Genomic DNA, 24,310 nt, shown 5'->3' with positions numbered 1-24,310 from the left:
AAATACAAGTTCTGCATAATCTCACTCACATGTGGGATCTAAAATAGTTGATCTTACTGAAGTTTCGGATGGAATGTTTGTTACCAAGCAATTCTAGGAAGAGCAGAGCAAAGGACAGGGAGGATTGGTTGGTGAGTGATAAGTGATAAGCAGGGATAAAGACACTTCACCGTGTGTGCTGTTGCATAATAAAGAGGCCAAAGGTAACAACTGTGTTGTATATCTGAAATGTCTGGAAGAAAAAAAAATGGAAGGAGTTTTCAGCACAGAGAAATGATAAATGAGCCAAGGCATGGTGCCTAAACTTGTAATCCCATCACCTGGTAGGTTGACACAGGAAAACAATGAGTTACAAGTCACTCTGGACTACACAGCAAGTTACAGGTCATTCTGGGTTATATAGCAACCCACTCTCGCCTCTGCCTAAAAGGAAAGATAAGATAAATGTTTGTGGAAATAGAAATATTTAATATAATTTGGACATTACACAATGTATGGATGTGTTAACACTACTTAGATAATACCCCATTAGTAGGTAACATTTTTGGATGGCTTTTATATAGTAATTTAAAAATAAATGTAATTTAAATATTTAAAGTTTTTACCTGACATAATACCATGGGGAAAATTCCAATTATCATTTTATGTGTGTGTGTATTATTTCCTATAAGTACATATATATTATACGTATCAATTTATTTTCAAGTGTATATATATATATATTACTATATATACATAATACAGACTTTCCCTCTATGTAAAATTACAAAATGTTCACCAAAGACAATGGAACATTCAAGATACAATGGATCTGTGAAAATATTAAGCATAGAAAAAAATCAAGCAATAGGAACAAATCTGTTGAACAGAATATCCCAGAATATCTGTGCAAAGCAGAAGTATCTATCAACCCACTTTCTGGAACTCTCTGAAATGATTCTGAAACTTGAGATAGTAGGAGAGGAGAAAAATCTTGTTACCGCTGCAGGTGGCCTAATATTATAAGTCAATACTTTTGTGTGAGACACTAGACTGTGGGCTGAGAGATGGGTAAAAATACAGTTAATGACTTCAAGAACTCAGTCTACTAGAGGAAGACAGAGCAAGGATAAGTACTATAATGCAGTAGCAGGTGTGATTGGAGCTGAATCTTAAGTGTCAAGTGATTCTCAGTCGCTGAAGATGTGAAAGGTGGTAATTTAAATATAGAGAATAGCATGGAAGAAGCATAAGAGCTTTAAAATGCAGAGGGTACCAGGTGACCCAGAAGTAGTCTAATTCATAAATACATAGGATATACATAGTTGTATGCTGTAACATCGGGTAGAAAAGCATTCTGGGGGGCTGGGATATAACTACAGATCATCCTAAATGTCTCTGGTTAAAAAAAAAAAAAACCTTTAGCAAAAAAAAAAAAAATGAGAAGCACAGCTAAGTATTAGATCTGTATTTAGGGAAACACTGTACTAGCTGGGCATAAAAGGTACTGGGCAGGTAGGAGAAGCAGAGATGATGTGCTATGATTAGTCATTTGGCTGCATGGAAGCAAAAATAGACTCTACTTGCAATGTTTCTTACTGCAAAAAGCTAAATATCAAGAGAAAAGCAACAGAATAGGAAAGACTTTTTTAAAACAAAGCTGAAAATCTTAAGAAAACCACGAAGAGTGGCAGCATTTCAAAACTGCTGGGAATTCAGTGGTCCTTCTTGACTCTGTCCATAGAAGATCCACAATGGGGATCAGAAAGAAACTAAAAACAAAGTGTCAATGGTCTAGTGAGCAGATGCCTCTGCACTGCCTAGGCCTTCTGAAGTCACAGACAACTGAATATCAGCTTTTAACTCGTGCACACGCAGCTTCTTCAGTGGAGTATATGGAGACTCCCTGCATATTGCATGTGGTTAAGAACAAGGGCTCTGGGGCAAACTTTCGGTGATCAAATCTTGGGGCTAGTAGTACTGGTATATATGGTGGTGCCTACCTGATAAACACTGTACTTGAGAGGGGGGAAAGGAAAATTATAAAATCTAGGCTAGTTTGTGTTACATAGAACATCTGAGGTCAGCCTGAGAGATACATAGTAAGACTATGTCTCAAAGAGCAATTTAAAAAAAAAGGCCACAATTCTGAAGCCTAGTAATTTTAAGACCTGATAAGCAGGTTACTTAATAGTCTGTGCTGGGTTCCATCCAATTGAGCTATTAACCAAAGGGCTCCCATGGAAATCGCCCAAACAATCCAAGAAAAAGGAATGTGCCTCAGTTTTTTAAATGTTTAAATGGAAATACTACTATCTACCTAAGGGAATTATTATGGATGTTGATGAACCCATACATACAAGTTATTTATTTAAAATAACAACCTGCTACAGAATAGGAATCAAAAAATGTTAGCTCATCTATGTATATATGAGTGATGAACACACATTGAGTTATACTATGCATGAGTATTTTATCTCTAGGATGTCATATTTCTGTTCAGGAGTCCAAGGAGCACCTGAAGTATACTGTCCTGCATAAACAGCATGCCTTAATTATTATTCCTTTTAAAAAGATTTCTATTTTTCTTTGAGGGGGAAGGCATGCCACATTGCCACATGGAGTATGTGGTGATCAGAGGACAGCCTGCAGGAGATTTTCTCCTTCGGTCATATGGGTCCCAGGGATCTAACTCAATTCATTAGGCTTGGTGGCAAGTGCCTTCACCTGCTGAGTCATGTTGCCACCCCTTGAGTATTATTCTTAATGAGGATATTAAGTCATTTTTAATAAGGATTTCCATTTGTAAATATTCTCCGTGATCTTCTCGAGTAGGCTGGGCCTGCCTTCTTCTTCACTGAACACAGTTAACAGGTGTCCCCAGCTTTACAGCCCTGAAGAGCTGAAGCCCAGAAACTGACTTTGTAGTTTTGCTTGGACCCAGTACAGGAAAGGGAACGTTATACAGATCAAAGACTCTTTTTCCTTCTCCAATTTAAAAAAAAATACCAATTTCTTTTAAAAGCCTCCAATAAGTTCCTTTTCATTTAAATTCAGTGCGCTTGTTCCCACGAAAAGGAATTAGTGTGAATTGGAGGTGAAGAAGGGGGTTTTGTTCAAAGCTTCTAACGGCATGAGAAATTGTCCACTGAAAAATCAAGACGTTTTTTAATACGGAGCTTCCAATCACATGTTTACAATTCCCCATGTCTCCTTTCTGCAAACTTGACCTACAACTCCTTTTTTAATTACCAAATCTCACTTAAGCTTAAAGAAAGATGAATAGGCTTCATATAGTCCTCCTTTCCCTTAAATAGAGGAAGTACTGCTTTACTTTACTTTAATATATATTAAAGACATAATTTTGGATGAAGATAAATTCTAACCACATGGTGGCTGAGGCAATATAGTCATTACCATCCTCATATGTTATTTTTCTAAAAGTTGAAAGAACACATTATAACAATATTTGTCCTATCTCTTTTCTCTTGTTTTTTAGTCTTTGAGGAAGGGTCTCACTCTATACTTCAGGCTAACCTTGAACATGTGGTACTCCTCCTGCCTCTGCCTCTCTGCCTCTCCACCTGCCTCTGCCTTTGACTCTGCATCAGAAGTACAGGGATTGCAGGTGTGTGCTGCCACCATGCCTGGCTTTCCTCATTTCTGCTGCAACAACACTCTTGAACACTGCCAGATGCTGGGAAACTGTGCATGGCATGAGTGCAGTCATTTCCCCAGGACATGAGAGCTCCAATAAACTGATGTAAGAATGACCCCACGAGCAATGTCTCCTGAAAGGCTTTGAAAGAAGAGTTTGATCAGAGACGAGAGCTAGAGCTAGTGTGAATTACTCAATGTCTGCGTCCCTTTGCTGAATTTAGAACGCAACTTTAAACAGCATTCCCTTCTTTGGTGGTACACAAAGTCTGACTTTTCATTAAAACGAACAAATTGAAAAATCTATTTGAGAACTTTAAAAGACTGATGAGAGAGAAGTGAGGAGCGCAGGGAGGGAGGAGGAAGAGGAAGGAAGAGTGAGCTACATATTTTTTCTGTTATCTGTGCAAAAATATTCTCATTTTGAAAACATAACAGTTCACATTCATAGCCAGGATATTTTCAAATACATACTTATGAAAACCATTTATAAGTCCACTGAGCAAAATATTACAACAAATTATCTTATTGGGTGGAAAAATATTTTACATTAACCTTTAAATCAGACAAGATTTGTTTCCTCAAAACTTCAATTTTTACTTTCATTCATATTGGTATATAAATTTGCCAGAACACTAGTGTGTTACAAAAGAATAGACTGTTTCTGGAAATAACTAAATGTAGTCTTCTCAACTTGTAGCATAGTCCAATTTACCTGAAACCTATTATTAAAGAGATAGTGTGCTATAAGGGAGAAAAAATAAGCATACATTTTTTTTTTAAATCAGATGATTTAATCTATGAGTTCAGGCTCTGCCACTCAGTAGGTGTAAGACCTCAGGCCAGTTACTTATCCTCTGAGTCTCGGTATCGGCTTTCTTACCTATAAAATACAAATCACATCACTACCGTTGCCACATAGAATTGTTACGAGCTTAAACTGAGAGTATGATTTAAATCACTGTAGAAATGTTTTACATATCCACTGTAACCCTAACAATTAACAACTGTAATATAACCTTAATAGAATAAAACCATTAAAGAGTTAAACATATCCATTACTAACACACCAATCAAATGTAGCCATTAAGGCCACCTGGTTGAATTTGGCATTATTCATGTGCTCACCTTGAATTGAGAGAGAGTAAGGGGATGCCACCATTTCTTTTAATGTAAACATTGTACTAACACAAAGAAGTGTTCCCAGAACCCTGATTGCTCTTCGAGCTGATGAGGGAGGGGGACTTGATCGGGGGAGGGGGAGGGAAATGGGAGGCGGTGGCGGGGAGGAGGCAGAAATCTTTAATAAATAAATAAATTTAAAAAAAAAGAAAAAAAAAAGAAGTGTTCCCAGATACAGCAATTCCAGGAGCATAACAAAGTCCAGTATTTTTCACTGCCAGACATCTACACCAGCATTATCAGCACGCAAGAAACATCTATGTATTGAGCAAAGCAATGTTTTCCATGAGAATATAGCTACCTAATTTATAATGACAAAATAAGACATCTCTGAATTTAACCAGAGGAAAACAACCTCAGCAACTTGTCACATTAAAATGTCCAGATACAGTTCCTTGGGAGTTGTGCCTGCACTGGTAGATGGAGAAAACACCTAGCAAGCACAACTTTCCAACACTTCCAGAAACAAACCAGCTGATAGCCAGGAAGGAAACCAAAGCCATAAATTCAAAGAAATGGGCGGCAGGGAGACTACACAAACCTGCTGTTGCTTTAACTGCAGACAATTCAATTCAGCAGCTGTTGGTCCAGGGACTAAGGTTCACTGTATGCTCCTCAATGTAGCCTTGAAACACTGTTACTCACTCCCTTCTCCACATCATCTGCATGCTGCCCCATTAATGAGGAGCAAAATCAACTGTCAAACCACGCATCAAAACAGAATGTGATCTTTTAGCTGTTCAGCACAGGAGATGTTCTTTTAAGAATGACAAAAGCATTTGTTCAACTATGTTCATAGCAGTATTATTTGTAATAGCCAGAACCTGGAAACAACCTAGATGCCCTTCAATGGAAGAATGGATGAAGAAAGTATGGAATATATACACGCTAGAGTACTACGCTGCGGTAAAAAACAATGACTTCTCGAATTTTGCATGCAAATGGATGGAAATAGAAAACACTATCCTGAGTGAGGTGTCCCAGACCCAAAAAGATGAACATGGGATGTACTCACTCATAATTGGTTTCTAGCCATAAATAAGGACCACGGAGTCTACAATAGGTGAACCTAAAGAAGCCAAGTAAGAATGTGAACCCAAGGAAAAACATATAGTTATCCTCTTGGCTAAGGGAAGTAGACCAAATTGCCGGGGAGAAAATGGGATCTTGGGGGTGGGGTGGGATGGGGGTAAGGGGAGATGGGGAGAGAAAAGGTAGAAGGGAAGGAGGGGGGACCTGGGGAAACAGGAGAATTGGAATAAAGGAAAGGTGGATAGGGGAGCACGGAACCACAATTCTTAGTTAAGGGAGCCACTTTAGGGTGGGCAAGAGACTTGACCCTAGAGGGGCTCCCTAGTGCCCAAGATGAGGTTCCCAGTTAGTTCCTTGGGCAGCTGAGGATTGGGAACCTGAAATGACCCTATCCTAGAGCAATACTGACGAATATCTTGCATATCATCATAGAATCTAGGTCCCAAGGAGGAGCAGAAGGAGGGAGAACATGAGCAAAGAATTCGGGACCACGAGGCGTGCATCCACCCACTGAGACAGTGGAGCTGATCTACGGGGAGCTCACCAAGGCCAGCTGGACTGTGACCGAAAAAGCATGGGATAAAACCGGACTCTCTGAACATGGCGAACAATGAGGGCTGATGAGACACCAAGGACAATGGCAGGGGGTTTTGATCCTACTTAATGTGCTGGCTTTGTGGGAGCCTAGCCAGTTTGGATGTTCACCTTCCTAGATATGGACGGAGGGGGGAGGACCTAGGACTTACCACAGGGCAGGGAACCCGGACTGCTCTGTGGACTGGAGAGGGAGGGGGGGGAGAGGAGTGGGGGGAGGGGGAGAAGGGTGGGAGGAGGGGGAGAAGGGTGGGAGGAGGGGGAGAAGGATGGGAGGAGGGGAAGGGAAATGGGAGGCTGGGAGGAGGTGGAAACTTGTTTTTTGTTTATGTTTTTTTTTCTTCTTTTCGCAATAAAAAAAAAAAAGAAAAAAAAAAGAATGAAACAAGAATGTAGATGCAAATCCTTGGCAATAAATGATATCCAAAGTACTCAAAACCCCTGGTCTGTTCAGTGGGAAAGTGAAACTTTCTCAAGGTTTCTTATTTGCAAGGGTCCTTCTTGCCTAACAGCTGTATAACAAGCCTTTGAAACAGCACGCATAAGTGGCTGATCAGAGCCCCAGCGTTTGCATTATTATGCACCAATATTTTTCTGAAAGCTTAAGCAAGCACTTAAGGAACATTTTAGATCCGATGATATGTTACAATACGATGGCTTTGGATGGCATTTTAAGCTTTGCTGTTTCCAGCACTTTTTTTTCAGCACCATGAAAATAAACAACAATAATACATGATATTAATCAGCCTGAGTTCAATACTGAAAGAAAAAGAAATTGACGGAAAAGATGTGCTCCGGAATGCTTCCCATTAGAAGTTTCCTTACTCTTAACTACATGGAAATCCATACAACCAATTAAAAAAATACAGGAGCTTAAAAACTCAAGAGCAAAACAACATACTGAGAGTTTCAAAATTGCTTTTTGCTTCCAAAACACTGTCTTGTGTGCTAACAGTGTAGGCATTATCACATACTACCAGTTGCAGACGTAAGACTTGGGAAATTCAATACAAGAATACAGCAGAGAAGCGTGAACAATTAAGGGATCGCGACTACCAATTTAACAGAAAACCCAGATTTCACACAGCAATCTACCACACGCATAGCTAGTGAGTTTTATGCAGCTATTTTGTTTAGCTTGTTAGAATCCCATTTATCTTTCAGGCTAGTAGAACAGGACGAGAAATAAGAGAAAGAAATTCACTTTGAAACCAAAGGGAAATTTCAGAGAAAATAAAACATACTATACCTGTATATTGTACCAGGAACATTGTGACACTCTTCGGGGAACTGTTTCACGCTGTATCCTACTGTGAGTTATTCACTCCTGACCCTCTTCTCTCCTCAAAAAGAAAAGCCAAAACACCCTAAGCCCCCACTACACACTATCCCTAACCCACCCCCCCATGGAGGGGGAAAAAAACCCCACAGCCACAGTTCCGCTCAGATCCGATGCTTCTGTTAAGCTCAGCTCCAGCCGAGCAACTGAGCTCTAGCAACGGAGCACGGGGAGGTGGATTCTGATGCCAGTGGCACTTCCATCCACTTCACTTACACAAAAGCAGGCAGTGGAAAATCCAGGAGCCTTGAAGACAAGGGCTGGAGCTGCCTTTTATGAATTGCTCTTACTGCATGTGTCACCATCCATCTCCAATGACGGACACTTATAGGCTGAATTGGGAGTGGAGGGGGTGGGGTGGGGGAGGCTGGAGAGCAGGTGGAGAAGCAATTAGCAGTATGTTCATTGGAGAATTCGTTCGGGATTTCATACATCAGTGCCTAAAGAAACAGCATGCAGTTGACAAATCAGAACTTTACGATTTGCATGCCTTAAAAGAAATCTTAGCTCGCAGCTCCAAACAAAATAACACTTAGCCACACTTCCAGGGTATGGAAAGTCGCCTCTCTACTTTCTCTTTCCTCTGGCTACCCTTGTTCCTGACAAATCAACATTCTGAATGAGTATTTGCTCATTTTCCCTAAAGAATTATATTTAAAAGGCTGAGAGCAAGGGAAGTATAAAGAAATTAAATTCTATTGAACATGACATCTCTTAACAAAAAGACAAGAAGCTAATTATTTTAAGCCAACTTCCCATCGCTACTCCCATTCTCCAGGTGCAGCTTCCACACCTATAATCAATTGATCAAACAACTTCTGCGCATCTATTTAACCCCCAAAAAATGGCTATCTAAAACTAATTTATTTAAAATAAAGCTGAAAAGCCAAGAGCTATGTGCAGGACTCAATTGGTAAGGGACCTTAAGAAAACACTATCTGAAAGTGGTCTGATTTCTTCATCGGCTAAAGTGAAGCACACTTCTTTAGACTGATTTTTAAAATTATATATGAATAGAAACAGTAAGGAAGTACATTCTTATGGGGAAAATGTGAGCCACGTGAAGGAACCCCTCGGGTTTCTGGGAACCTGGGTGCCATTTCTACAGCCTGGTGACACCAGATGAGGAACATAACTTCTCTGCACCTGAGCTTCCGGATGTCTAAACAGGAGATGATGGTACACGTCATGACTGCTTCACAAGAGTATCATATGAAGCTAATGAGATAATGGTTCTTCTGCAAACTGTACAGGGACAGGCACTTGTATGACGTTATTATCACCGCACTATGAGCCAGTTCCTGCTTCAATGACTTAAGTGAAGCACCTCTCTCACGTAAGGAAAATAAAAAGAAAGGACAAATATGATTTTTAAATCATTATTTATTCTTCAAATTAGAATCATTGTTTATCCTCAGAAGTCCCCAGAAAGGGGATTTAAAAAAAATCATTTTAAAGTGATATCCATAGTACATTAGAAGTTTGTCAAAGAAACTGGAGCCCCCTAATTCTCTCTTTCTAGAAAGTCTGTCCATTTTCCTTCATAGGATCTGAGTTCATGTTCCATCTAGAATGCTAACTATTGACAAATAAACATCTCCTTTTGCTCAATCTTTCTATCTATCTGGTTCATTCTCTATGCCCAGCATATGGGAAAAGACTAAGTCTAAATCTACAAGGTAAAAATCCAAAGTCATGCTTTCTAAGGCTCCAAGCTGCCTTAATACTATATATACAGTGACCAGCTGGCTTATACTGGGACACAATTTTAGCACATGAAGTCCTGGGGTGGCCACACCTGGGGTACTAAATGATCCAGGCAATGTTTGGGGACCTCCAGTTCAGCCAAATCCCACATGTCCTGATTTCCATCTGTATGGTAGTTACCCAAGTGTGTGTCTGTCCACATGGGACAAATGTGAAACAGCCAAAAAAAAAAAGCAGAAATATCAGATGTCAGCTCATCTTGGCCCCCTCCAGTGCCATCTGTGTCTTCAAACAAGTGTTTAGACCAACTCTTAAAATAAGAAAGAAAACTTCCTCATTGCTCTTTCGAATACCATTGCCATTGCTGAAAATGCCAGTAAAATATTTATCTGAAATCTATTTTAAATCAATGGGGGAAGTAGAAAAGATGAATCACAAAGGGTTACCTAACTAGTAGCTAAGGCCCCATGAGCCATTTAAAGGGCAAGGGAAGGAAAAGCTAGAAGAAACAGCAGAGGGAGAAAGGAAGAGAGAGAAGTGAGCATCCTAATCACACACTGGGTCAGAGCAAATCTCTTCTGCTTCCCTTTTAAAGCACTGGGAATGACAGTTTCTATAACTGAAGCTGTAACCTCGCCTTCCGTCTGCTTATGTGGATAAACAAGATGCAAAGGCACTGGAGGTTCCAACACCAAAGCTTACTTCCCCTGGCATGCAGAAAAGCAAGCATGTGGAATACAGACCTCCAGAGGCCTCCCACCTATAACTGTCCACCACAGCCTCACCTCTGGCATGGCTGCAAAGAAAGGTATCAGCCAAACTTTGGGTTCCACAAGGGGGAAAGAAAGAATGTCTATTTTAGAATCAGGGTGATACACCTTTGGACACTGTAAGTAACTCCCACAAACCCAAGTTTGAAATTCGAACCCCTCAAGTTCCTCAGAAGTTCCACACAAAGTAAAAGGGAAAGGACTAGGAAAACGGTTTGTCAGCATTGGTCCTTAAGTCAAAATGTAAAGACCCTATCTATAAGACGACTGACAAAGTATTCCAAAGAAAAGAGGTGGGGTGGGGGCAGCACCTTCAACCCACGTGAGCAAGAATGGAATTGAAACCATAAAAACATCCTGAGGAGAAGAAATATCAAAACCTACTGCAAGGCTTTCTTCCTGACTTCACGTTTTAAAATCTAAGCATAAAGGGCATCCTAAGCTGCTTCCCCTCAGCAGTCACACCCATGCCTGCCTGTTCTTTTCAAATGAACTAGGGTCATTAATCATTTGGGATTCTAGGTATATCTGTCAAAAACAAAAGTCCCAGGGAAGATTTCAAAGAACCAAGGGTTTGAACCAAACCACGGACCTCAGCAGGGAGGAGCAACACTAATTTGCAAAACCTTGAAAATGTTAAGAGTGTAATCAAAGTAAAAAGTAATGAACTAATTTGAACCAAAACCAAGTTTCATGTTTTCTGAATGCTTCGCACTTCACCAAAACCCTGAGAGAACCAAGAGTGAAAGTCCTGTAAGGAGCAACTTTACAGGCTGGCTTAGAGGCAAAAACACACAAACAAACAAGATAATCAGAATAGGCAGACTCTGCCATTTTACTTTTTTTAACCGTCTGACCTTGTTCAAGACACTTCTGTTCTCTTAGCCTTACTTTGTTGGCTTGGAAATGCCTACGCTGAAATTGCCAACATCCCAAACCTAATAGTTGCTGCCAACTATGAAATTTAGTCTAGCGGGAAAAATTAAATGACATCACAATTTGGCCAGGAGTGTTAAGAAGCAGAGACACTCACTGATCACAACTCTCTTATGAGTTTACACCTCTAGCTTATTTTGAAGTATGTTTTACATGAGAGTTAGTCGCTTGTCTTGTTCAGACTCAAGAAAAAACACCCTAACAGTCTTTGTTTTAAAATATGTATACTCTAAAAAATAATTTAGACACACTTTCTTACTTTCTTATCCTCAGGTCAAAGTTATAAGTGAACAGTCTGGTCCCAACAAAAATATGAAGAGAGGAGAGCAACCTAAAATATGGTGATCACCTATTGTATGCTAGACATAACAAGGTATCTTACACAAGTCAGTACCCACAACCCAGTGTTACTCAGGTATTATATACATTTTTCTAAGCAAGAAAATTGGACAGCTTATATTGATTGACTACTTAGTCACTCAACTGCTATAAGATTTTTAACTCAAGCAACCAGAATTCTTTACTATACCAACACCTTAATGATTAAGGCATACTTCCTAAGTCAATCATACAACTGAATACCTAATGAATAAATCACATGCTGAGCCCATCTAGTAAAGAGAGACTTCCTTGTATTTTTATTTGTCTTTTTTAACCTTTTTTATTGTCTGTGTGTGTGTGTGTGCACGCGCGTGCACACACACACACAAAAGGGGAGGTAGGGGAGGGAGGAGAGGGAAGGAGGGAGGGAGGGAGGGAGGGAGGGAGGGAGGGAGGGAGGGGAAGAAGGAGAGAATAGGAGGACAAATACCACGGCACAAGTGGGGATCAGAGGGAGGTGATTGTCTCATTCCACTATGTGGGGTCCAGGAATTGAACTCAGGTCATCAGGATTGACAGCAAGTACCTTTACCCATTAAGCCATCTCTCTGGTCCCTTGTTTTGTTGCTGTTTTAAAATGTCATCTGATGATGTAGGTTCTCCAGGCAGACAGACTTGAGTTTCTTCTTCTGGCTTATGGACCTGGCTTATGGACCTGGCAGTGCTAAGTCTCAAGTTCCCTTGTCTGGTGAATGGAGAAAGAAGTGTGTTGTCTGGTTTTTGTAAAGTGTCACATGTGATGGCAGCTAGCACAATACTTGGCACAAAATTTCTGCTCAATAAAAGCAGATTAGAGGTCTCTTTGTATTTTAAGTAACACAGCAAAAAAGGGAAATGTTACAAAGAAAAAGAAAACTAGGTTTATGGAGCCCAGATGTGCTTAGGCATAGCACAGGTAGAATATGAAAGCAGTAGTCCACCTACAACCTCCAAAATTAAGTTGCATCATATGATAAATGAGAGCAAAATGAATGTATTAATTGGTAGTATTTAAACAACAAAGAGACTTGCCATGTGCTACACTAAGCAACAATTGTGTCTCATTTCCTAGAACTACTGCTTCTAAAGAGAGAGGGAAGAAAATAGAGGCTCCACTTGGAGGATTACTTAGGGAACTTGAGCATCCTTCTTCCCATAATAATTCAAGTCCTCATGGACCACCTCCCATTCAACTGTGGCCTTCTCAGACTCTCCTTTGCCCCTCCCTTCCTCCGTGTATGCTGACTTTTAGTATTCTTTGCCCTAGCCTAGCGCTGTCTCGGCTCAAGTACATCAAGTGATATTTATGGACTATGCACCTGACACTGCCACTAGATGAAAGAGAGGGACATCTCAAAATTAATCAGAGATACATGCTCCATTGAAACACAGGTCTAAGACACACAGGCTGATTAGAGTTTTGGCAGCATAGCAAATGAAGGTATAATTGAAGGTTTGATTGATTTCAGAGCACAAAAACATTTTTTTATGTAGTTAATGATACAAACACTGAAGAATTTAGAAAATCTGTACTGATGACAAAACTTAGTTTGAAAGGGACAGATAGGTGGTAATGCAGGCAATAAAAAGAAATACAGGGACTGGCAAGATGGCTTAGCAGGTAAAGGTACTTGCCACCAAATCTGATGACCAGAGTCTGATCTCTGAAATCCACATGGTGGAAGAAGAAAATAGTCTCCCACAAGTTGTCCTCTGACCTGTATACATGTGCATTGGCACACATGTGCTCATGAATGTGTGCACACACACGTGCACACGTACACGCATGCACACACATGCACTATATAAACACAAAAGCCAAATACAATAACATGCTGAGTGTTCACTGCATAGTTTTTTTCAACTTTTCTGTTACATTTGAAAGTTTTCATAATTAGAGGTTAAGGATAAAGAGCGTAGCTTACTAAACCTCAAACTTTCAAAAGGAAATAGTCATACATTATAAAAGCATGAGTCAATTAGACCAAAATTGGTGATTCTGAATGAATGGTAGGTAAGAATTATTATATGGTTGATTTTCTCCATATTTAAAAGTGCTTAAAAGGACTGGAGAGATGGCTTGTGTCAGGGGCCATAGATTTGGGAGTGGGGTAAAACTCGGAGGCTCACTGGGGCTTTCTGCCTACAGGTATAGCTGGGAAATGTGAATTCCAAGTTAAGGGAGAGACCCTGCCTCAAAGTAATAAGGCAGAGAGTGATGCAAGAGAATAAGTGGCACCTTCTTCTGGTCTCGACACATGCAAACAGGTACGCTCATCAGTACAAACGTGTGCAACACATACACAGACACACATGCATACACACTACAAAGTTGAAAGTTTGTTGAGCGGTGATCCCTTTCATTTAGTTACAGTTGCTCAGTTGTCATTTCAAAAATTTTACTCATGTATTTACTGACTGGTTGATTGATTTGCTTTTTTATTTTTTGAGACAGTATCCCATTATGCATGCCAAGTTGGCCAGAGAACTCACTATGTGACCACGTGGCCATAGAGTCATGGTGATCACTACACTTCAATCTCCCAAATGCTAAATTCACACATATATGACACTTGCCTGCTTCAGCAACCATTTTAGTAGAGGCCTATGGTGGTAGATATTGAAAAGAATGGAGCAAGGATAGGAGAATAATCATCATCAACCAACAGAAAAGACACAGATGCACTAGAGTATTCAAGATACCATATTCAAGATACTGTAGGGGACTCAGAGTTTTGTTTTGTTTTAGTTTGTTTTTAATAGTCCCTGCGTGAGCCAGCTAACAATATAGATAAAGGAATGCCAAAGTGCTGTCTGAAAGGGTAACTGGCTGGAGCAGAGTTCTGTAAGAGAGAAGTATAAATATTGGAAACAGACTAGAGCCAAGTTGCAGCAAATGCCAGGCTGGAAAATCTGGCCTTCCTCCTAAGGATAACAGGAAGCTATTTATGGTTTCTGAGTCAGGGAAAGAAAATTAACTAAAACTGATTAGCTAAATAGTACAATTTGTTTAGGCAAATGTACCTTCAACATGCACTTGGCTTATATCTATATACCTCTGGCTCTTGTATTTCCCACATGGACTTTAGAGACTTCCAGCGCTGTGGACACTGGCGACTTTTCAGGCAGCCTTTTCCTTACATATATTCAGCCTATGTCCCTTTCTCTCCTTGTGCCTTCAACTTGCCTCAGTGTTGCTGAGTCAGCCAGCAATAAATAAGCTTCACATAATGTTTTTGAAATGAAGCTGCTGGGCTCTGAAACTGATTTCCTTTGTGATAATCAAACACCAATTGCTGCCGGGCGGTGGTGGCGCACGCCTTTAATCCCAGCACTCGGGAGGCAGAGGCAGGCGGATCTCTGTGAGTTCGAGACCAGCCTGGTCTACAGAGCTAGTTCCAGGACAGGCTCCAAAGCCACAGAGAAACCCTGTCTCGAAAAACCAAAAAAAAAAAAAAAAAAAAAAAAAAAACACCAATTGCTGCAAGGATCACTGATTTGAGGTGAAAAAACTGAATATTCAACTAAGTGACATACAAAGGGGTACAGGAATATATGTCCTGTGTGTACAAAGCAACAATATTACTCTATATACTGAAAGAAAGCTTAATGGTGGTGGCACTGTTGGACAGGGGTAAGTGATCAGAATACCAGTTCTTTAAAACCGCTACATTACAAAGTGAACTTTCTCTGCCTCCCCCTGCCCTCTAACCCAGTTGCATTACTCCCCTCCACTGTCTCACCCCTGCATGCTTATGAGGCAATGACCACACTTAGTAGCAACCGATTTCTCCCATTAACTTACCGCAGGACACCTTCCAAAATTCCTAGTCTATATCCTGTCACATTCCTAGTAGATTTCATACAGCATCATACCTTTACCAAAACTTTCCAAGTTTATCCAAACTTCTTTTTACATGTTGGTTGTCCTGCTAAGACTGCTTGCTAGCAACTTCTTTATCTACTTAGAATATAGGCAGCTCCCATTTATTCCTTATGACTCAGCCAAGTCGAGGTTTTGATCTACAGGTTGCCCATACCCTGCAGTAGTTCCTTTAGCTGTGTTTCTAGGAAGCCTTGTGTACATCTCTCTTTTTGAGTACCCTGTGTATATTAGAATATAGTCACTGCTCTGAGTTCGATCCCCTCTGCTAGACTGTGAGCTCATTAAGGTGGGCAGGAATTACATATAATTACATATTGTATTTCCAGTGCTTAGCATACGGTCCAGACCTTTATAAGTGATCAAATGTTTATCAAATGAATGACTTTGAAAATCAGAAGTTCTTTGATTTCAAATTCAGCATCTTTTCAAAAATTAATGTTTTGTTAGCAGAGAAATAAATGGGTATTATTGTGGCATTATTATACTTTATTCTTTGCTCACTAGCTGGCTTATCTCCTTTCCTTGCCAGTCCCCTTCCTCATGTCCCCAAACAGTCCCCCTTCTGCTTTCATGACACATTTATTTCACAGCCCTTGACATCGCCTGAAATGTGAAAATTGGAACACCATGCGGCCCATGTAATAGTAGTGAAGTGTGTCCGAGGACACAACTGAAGAGGAAAGAGCAGAAGGACATATCATGAGGTCTTCTTGTGGGATTGTTTCCATCCCAGGCAATTCTCACTGGCAGTTGTTGTTGCTAAAAAGAGCAGCTGGAGCAGATGAGAGGGGGTCTTACCAGGGAGTTCCCCATCTTTGTTATGCAGTCCACCACTGAAGCAATATTGTTACTATAACATGCTCCATATAATGCTTCAGCTTCTCTGAATTACAGCCAAACTTTCATTTGTGCCTACAGATGTCTTTGGACCAGCCCTGTTAATGGATAGTCATTGAATGTTCTCCAATTTTTATTCTCACCTATCATTATTATGCCAGGGAATGGTATTTTTTTAAGAGACCACTAAAGAAAACATCACAAATGGAAGAGAAACAGAGCTAGAAAAACAAAACACCGACTTTGTCCCTCCTATATCCCTTATATCAGCAGTGCATTTCACTATGTCTCCATCTTACAAATCTTTATATGCTGTTATCAGTAAAGTGTAGAAAGGAAACAAAAGGCCAGCAAAATGCCATACTTTGTAGGGAAGAAACAGAAGAAACAAAGCTGAAGACTGGAATGTAAATCTTTAGGTATATGATTAGCAGCCACTGCTAAAGAATACTTGGGGCTACTTCTTAAAAGTAGGACAAAGCAATTAGCCTTTTCTTTAGACTAAACTGAGGTGGTTTGCAGAAGTAAAAAAAAAAAAGAAAAAGAAAAACAACTGAGTCTGTTTTGATCTTCAAAAATGTCAAACTGGTAAACACTTGGGTTTTTGTTTTTTTTTTTTTTTTGTACATATAAATCTAAGGGCCAAGCCTTGCTTGAGGAAGATTTAAGAGACATAAAATTTGTCTGAGGTGTCTGCCAAATCTGTGCAGCAGAGAAAGGAACCCTGGAAAAGCTGACACAATCATAATTCTCACAGCACCAGCAAGCCTGTGCTGCGCTGGAGCCGCGGGAACCCACCCTTCCGTAGGTAATACTGTTTAGAGACAGGCAAATACATCGTTTGCTTATCGGCTATCTGGTAGCTCACTTTTGCCTAGATCCCACAGAGGGAAGAGAAGGAAAGAAAAATAACCCCCTTTTGGCACACAGCCCCATTATCAGCTGGGTAAAATTTTCATTTAGATGATGGGCTTGCTCGTTGCAGTGTTCTCTTTCAGCAGTTCTTGAATGTTCGTTCTCTAATCTCTCTCTCTCTCTCTCTCTCTCTCTCTCTCTCTCTCTCTCTCTCACACACACACACACACACACACACACACACACACACTCTCTCACACTCTCTCTCTCTCTCTCACACACACACACACACACACACTCCAAAGGCATTAAAAGGAGTATTTATGAGTGTCTGGTACAGAGTCTAGCACAGTAATTGTACATAATAAGCCTGCAATAATTCAGCGAATAGTTTGAATTCCTAACTATAATTTCAATGTTGAACTGGAGAATTACAGATTCTTTTTTATTAGTATATAGGCATGTTAATTGTAAAACTAATGGGTTTAAAAGGGTTATAGTAGTCTATGCAAAGTAATATTATTCCATTCCCAGATGATTGGTACTCTTAACTTCTGTCCCTAAAGATCATTTTTGCGCAATGCTTATTATTTGTAAGAAAAATGAAGAAGAAATCACACTACAAGATACTACGTGACTGTATGACAACTTTTTTTCTCTACTTTTGTAAGGAAAATTTTGATAATCAACATTCATACAAATGTCGTTATGGTAATCCCTTACATATGCCTAAAATCACTTAACACAAGAATATAGTGCATTCATGGGTTATATTCTGTAAATGGGATTAACTGTATAATTCAACCAAGGTCTTCCCTAGAGATAGACTGCTGAAAAATGCATTTACATGGCACTTAAAAAATATAGCCAATGACATTGGCCCCCATGACATGCTCTGCTTCTTGTACACTCAATTCTACCACAATTTTCTCTAGCCTCCTGCTGGGATCCCCATTCCCAAAGGCACAGACTTTCAAGAAAGAAACACAGAGAAACTGGAACTATTCCAACTCCCTTCCATGGAGTGTTATGTGAGTAAGAAAAACTCTATAATTAACACAATGTGAAACATTGCATAGTAAAATTATGTCAGTTTTGGACTGCTCTTGCTGTGCTGTGATCACATGTAATGTGCCAAGGGACTTTAAGTCTACAAAGAGTGAGAAAATCAACAGGTATTTCAGGAAAGTACACAGCACTGAGCCACTGCAAGGTGTTAATGGTTTTTCTTAACAAAGTCCCTTATTATGATAACTTTTCTTCTTTCACTTAGTCTTCCCCATCTGTAAAATAGTAGTAATTTTTTTGAGACAGGGACTTGCTATGTAGATCAGGCTGGACTCTAACTCACAGAATTCTGCCTGTTACACCCAGCTTAAAATAATAACAACTACTGAATGTATTTAATATTTGCTCTGATGATAAAATACCAATAGTTTGTGTGTTTGACAACAACCAGCCTATGTAATCCACATCAGCATTTGGTCAACTATAAACAGTTCACATCTGCCTGACAGTAGCCTATAATCCCAAGATTATAAATCCAAGCAAGTTATAGGAGAAAATGAATCCAAGTACACCTGATTTGCAAAGCTTTCATCATCTGGATATTATTCTAAAAAAAAATAAGCGACCTTTGAACTATGTCTATGAAGGCTGAATAGAATCATATTTGTGATTCATTAAAAAAAATCCTTTCTATGTAAAACAGATGGGAAGAGAGCTGGTGTAGAGGCAATAGAAATCTAGGCTAGAAATGATGCATTTGTGCTGGCTAGTAAGCACACCCCAAGGCAAAGGAATGGCAATAGTGGTAGACAAGGAATAACTATTTTAAAATAAACTTACCAAATTAAAAAATAAAGTATGATGGAATTATCTTTAAAAATAAGGAACAAATGTACCCCTGGAAAATATAGGACAATAACCATAAAAGATAAAAAGTAGAAGTCATTGTGTAATCTTATCATTTGTAGCAAACCCCTATTGTGTACTTAACAGTACAGTAATTTTCCTTTGTGTGCGTACAAAGATTTATGTGGCATGTATAAGATCTGTGCATATGTTTAAGCTGGAATCTGCTGCACTATATTGGGTGTTTTATGGCCTGAATTTTCTCTGGATATATCACAAACAAGTTTCCACATCATGAAATACACTTTGGTAACATCCAATGATGTGGCTACTTAATGATCCACAATTGATTTCATTCCAACTTCCCGTACTGGGTATTTATGGTGCCATTTTCCCCTCTTTTTGTCATTATAATAAACAGCTCTAGGGTATCAGGGAGCTAAATTTTAGGAAACATGATTGCTTCCTCAGAATACAGCACTAGAAGTTGAGAATCGGTTAAAGACTATGTTCAGTTTTAGGATTGCTGACTCATATTGACAAATCCCTTTCAAAAAAGAGCTGACTAAAATTATCAGTCCACTACCAATGTGCCTAACCAAGAGAAGATGCATTTAAGACTAATGCCAAAGATAATCAAAAGGACCAGGTAGCTAGAGAGGAAGATGTTTCCTAAGAAAGTAATAAGAAAGGAGAAATCCTGTCAAGAGAAGTAAAGCAGGCCTAACAGGTTTAAACTATGAGAAAGAAAAAGATAACATGAATGTCTAAAAATGAACACATGGTGAAAGTGTGAGCATTTGAATTGTGATATTCAGTAAAGGTAGCACACTCGGTAAACTGCTATATCTGTCAATTTACATTTTATTGATTGATTGATTGTATTTTTGTTTTTTAAAGGACAGGGTTTCTCTGTAGCTTTGGAGCCTGTCCTAGAACTAGTTCTTGTAGGCCAGGCTGGCCTCAAACTCACAGAGATCCACCTGCCTCTGCTTCCCAAGTGCTGGGATTAAAGGCATACACCACCACCACCCGGCCAATAAACAAAAAAATGTTAATATCCTGTACTACCAAGTTCCATAGCTGCATCCATGTGAATATTTGTTACGTTTCATCATATAATGACCGACTATTAGATGTCTACTGTCCCAAGTACTCTAAATATAGAGATGAACGAGATGTGATTCCTGCCCTCAACGAGCTCACAATCTACTAAGAAAGAAACAACCACTGGCATACTACAGTATGATCTCATCTGGAATAGAGGTAGCATGGGTCCTACAGAAGTGAAAATACTAACCTTGCCTTGTGTGTGCATTCATGCAAATATGGAGTGTTTATTCGAAAGGCTTCCCAGAGACACTCATGTTTTAATTGAACTTTGAGCGTTCTAGGAACACTCAGTGAGGCAAAAGGGGTGCTTTTGCATAACCCAAATCCACTCTCTTGAACAGAACCAATTCCCCAAATCCACTCTCCTGAACAGTACCAATTCCCCAAACCCACTCTCCTGAACAGTACCAATTCCCCAAACCCACTCTCCTGAACAGTACCAATTCCCCAAACCCACTCTCCTGAACAGTACCAATTCCCCAAACCCACTCTCCTGAACAGTACCAATTCCCCAAATCCACTCTCCTGAACAGTACCACTTCCCCAAACCCACTCTCCTGAACAGTACCAATTCCCCAAACCCACTCTCCTGAACAGTACCAATTCCCCAAATCCACTCTCCTGAACAGTACCAGTTCCCCTACATTGCCACCTTAATGTAGGCAATAGCAGGCTCTGGCAATGTTATGCTCATCATAAAAGACAAAGAACAAGCAAGTGGAAATACTAATAAAATAATATTTACATGTACCCATTACTACTAATCCTAACAAAAAAAAAAATATCTCTCAAGTTTGTTTCCTCCTCTCCCACGTCACTACTTATGAGCTCCCTGAAGGAAACACCCTACTGATCAAGCCTCCCTCCAGTGCATCCTTTCCACTGTTATCTTACAAATGGGAAAATCTGCTCATGGTTCTCTTTTCCTAAAAATGTTGACTTTTTTTTCCTATTGCCTACAACTTTATTTCTTACACCCAAGTGTAAGAGGACATAACCTGGACATATTTAATATATTCATACTATTACTTAGTATTTGTCTTTAAACCAACTTAAGACTAGTGTATTTTGTATTTTTATTAAATCCTACGTAACCTTAGGTTTGATGAATAATAGTTTTTTTTATCAGATACATCCAACTATGCAACTAATGAAACTTCAACTGTGAGTGGAAGCACAATGTAACTACCGCTGGTCCATGCTCGGTATTTTGAATCAGTGGGCCTGTGGGAACACATTCATATTTCTTAGTATTGCAGTTGATTCTCCAAAAAGCACTCTCAAAATTCTGCAACATACTTTGCTTGAACCTTCCTTGTCTCAGTCTCAGGACCCTGCTAGGATGAACTGCTCACATTAGAAAAAGCCACGCCCACTCTACCATAAACACATCTCTTACAGACTGATTCCTATATCTCCAATGGCTTCTCTCTACCTTTCTTTGCCTGCCAAATTCATTACCCTTCAAGAATTATTTATCATGTCACCTCCTCACAAAATTCCCAGCTCTCTCTCTCTTTCTCTGGTTAGCCACTCTTTCCTCTATCCTACTACAATGCTGTACCTGTTTCTGTTCTCCCACAATTTTTTACTCTATGGTATCTCAGAATTGTGGTCCCCTAGACCCAGTGAGGGTTCAGGACCTTGTATTTTCTTGCATCTTCTACACTTAATGTGTGCTCAGGTCACAAAGGACATCTAGTATCCTGGCTCCCCTTTGAAAAAGCTGAAATAAAATACAATGCAAAAAACTGTCTAGAATTGAATGGCTTAGAGGTAGGACATAGCTTTCGTACAGAATCATCTAATTTAGAAAATGATATATTGACTATAATTTTGGCAGACATAATCAACTATGGTTATAACAGCAGTTAAGCAAATTTGGTATTGGCAACTATTTTACAACAAAAACACTGATATAGAAATGCAAAATGACTCATTTGGGTTTCTTCCAGGATGGCCAATTGTACCTTACAGTAATCTTCCCTTGCCACAATTGGAAAATCAAGAACAAAAATGCACATGAGGACTTGGAAGCCACGGGGGACAGAGCATGGCTTTTCAAGTCAGAAGTCTGGACACTGAAACCCTACCTCAATTACCTCCAATCTATGGGCTTAAAATCTGCATTTTAGTTTCTTCTTCTAGAGAAAAAAATGGAAAAATTGTACACTTTATAAGACACTCAGATAATGTAACAAAGGGCTTATGATGAAGCCTGGGATATTATGTGAGCTCAATAAAGAGTCATTACTATTATCTAATCAGAAATTGCAATCCAGATAATCTGCTGTACAAGGACAGCAAACTCATCTCTTAAGAAAATATTTATGGCACTTTGCCTTCTAATTGACAAGTACAGGTTGTGGCTAAGAATAGTCATAAACAAAACATCTGCAAGACAAAAGTTTCTCCTTCTAGTTACATTAAAGTCACACCTGGAACATACCACCACACTTCTTTGTGTTCTCCGAGAATTGACCTCAAATCAGGTTCCCCTAGGATGAAAAGGAAAATCACCCAGTCTTAATTTTTCAATCTTAATTTTATTCAATACAGAATAAAATTCAAACTCTGTACATCCTTCAGCCTCTCATGTTACTACGATCCCAAAAACTATCTCCCGATATATCCCTGCTGATAGCTCTTATATAATCAGATGTGCCCGTCATACAGTCCCCCCTTTTCTATGCCTTCTTAGTTGCCAACCCCTGTATTAGAAAGCATCTTTCCACCTTTGCTCATTTCAAATTTCCTTTATTCCATGGGAGCCCAAATTAAAGGTGACCCCCTCCACAAAGCTTACTAGGATTGTTCTAAAAGAAGGGTAAATGTCAAGACTCCAACAAGTTCTGAGTTAGGCTCTAACTTTCACAAATCAACCACTCCCTCCTATCTATATGCCTTTCCACTAAGCCCTGAGCACTTTTTGCACGCATTTGTAATATGCAATAATTAATGCAGTGTGTTTCACAGTCTACTGTGTTTGTAGACAGTGAACCCATTAAATGTTTAGCAACACTGGTGCTAACTAGTCTTCGTTGGAAACTTTTAAAATGCTCCACGTTTTTTAATAGGTCCAATTGCCCAGAACTCTCTCCAGAACTCTCGCCAGAACACTGGACTGAACCTTAATTATACATTCATCAAAAATAAGGTTCTTTCCTTCTGCTCCCTATCCCTTCTGGAAATTGAACACATTTTCTACTCCAATGACTGGTTGAAGAGGACCAGTAAGAGAGATAGGTCGATTTTTTAAAAATCTCATCATCAGGAAGCTGAAACGGACAGAAAAATCAAGCTTTAGGTATAGCAAGGAATTTCCGCGCCCGCGAGGGGGAGGGAGAGGGAGGGAAAGGGAGGGAAAGGGAGGGAGGGAGGGAGGGAGGGAGGGGGGGGAGGGAGGGAGGGGGGAGGGGGAGGGAGGGGCGGGGGAGGGAGGGAGAGAGAGAGAGAGAGAGAGACCAGCTGCCACTTAATGAAGACTCTCTCAGTCCAAACAGCTATGAAGGAGCGCATGCTGAGAGGTGTGTGAGAGAGGGGCGGGTGGTGGTAGGAACTAAAACAAAAGAGGGGGGTGGGGTTCGTGTTTTTCTCCTGGCTGCTCCACCACCTGGTGCCCACTCCCTGACTCCCACGGACATCCCCCACTCCTGAAGTGGCAGAGCTGGGCGGAGTTAGGCGCCAAAGACGGCAGCCCCGGAAGCACCCTCCTCCCAAGGCCCCCTCGGTCCCACAGTCCCCGGCCACTGCCACTCGGGCTTTCTGCCTCGCTGACCTCCAGCTCCCCGGCTACGGAAGCTCTACTCCTTAAACATCCGCGGAAAATCGGGTCCGCTCGGAAGCTCCTGAACCCGGAGTGCCCTTGCAGCACCGCAAGCCCCACAACTGTCTTCCCAACTCAGTACCTTCTGCTAACCGGCCTAGGCCAAGCAATGGGACCCAATGGCTGGACTCTAATCTACTGGGTGGCTACAGAGGCCTTTCCCATTGGCTACTGATCACAGGAAAGTCTAAGGCCTAAGCGCATGTCTTCATGGGAAATGTAGTTTAAAGTAACTGGATCCTATTCTTTCTTGCAACCATGCAATCTTGGCATTGGTGGAAAGAGTCAAAGGATGCCAGTGGATTGTGGGAGATGAAGTCAATATAGTTCTTCGAGACACCCATAATTCTTCTAACACCAAGCTTCCGCTAATTCCTTGAGGT

The 24,310-nt window shown here is 40.2% G+C and overlaps 1 protein-coding gene across 7 annotated transcripts in view; it reads right to left on the bottom strand.

Moving 5' to 3' along the window:
* Enox2 (ecto-NOX disulfide-thiol exchanger 2) overlaps positions 1 to 24,015 on the bottom strand; it is a 324,894-nt gene extending 300,879 nt beyond the window's left edge. For 2 of the 7 annotated variants that reach the window (XM_041642908.1, XM_041642912.1), the window contains exons 1-2: positions 23,880 to 24,015; positions 22,540 to 22,599 (exon numbers count right to left, since the gene is read on the bottom strand). Coding sequence is in view for 2 of the 7 variants with exons in the window: in XM_041642907.1 (XP_041498841.1) it covers positions 7,694 to 7,715 (22 nt within the window). In the remaining 5 variants the exon portion in view is untranslated. Of the gene's footprint in view, positions 1 to 7,693; positions 7,789 to 22,539; positions 22,600 to 23,879 lie in introns of those variants that run through there. The other 5 variants (XM_041642910.1, XM_041642913.1, XM_041642911.1 and 2 more) reach the window with 4 other exon arrangements.
* Between the last annotated feature and the right edge of the window lie 295 nt (positions 24,016 to 24,310).

This window comes from Microtus oregoni, unplaced genomic scaffold, assembly GCF_018167655.1.
Source record: "Microtus oregoni isolate MIOR12 unplaced genomic scaffold, Mior012 000080F_ref0000499, whole genome shotgun sequence".
NCBI classification, from domain to species: domain Eukaryota; kingdom Metazoa; phylum Chordata; class Mammalia; order Rodentia; family Cricetidae; genus Microtus; species Microtus oregoni.
This window is presented reverse-complemented; position numbering and strand designations above follow the sequence as displayed.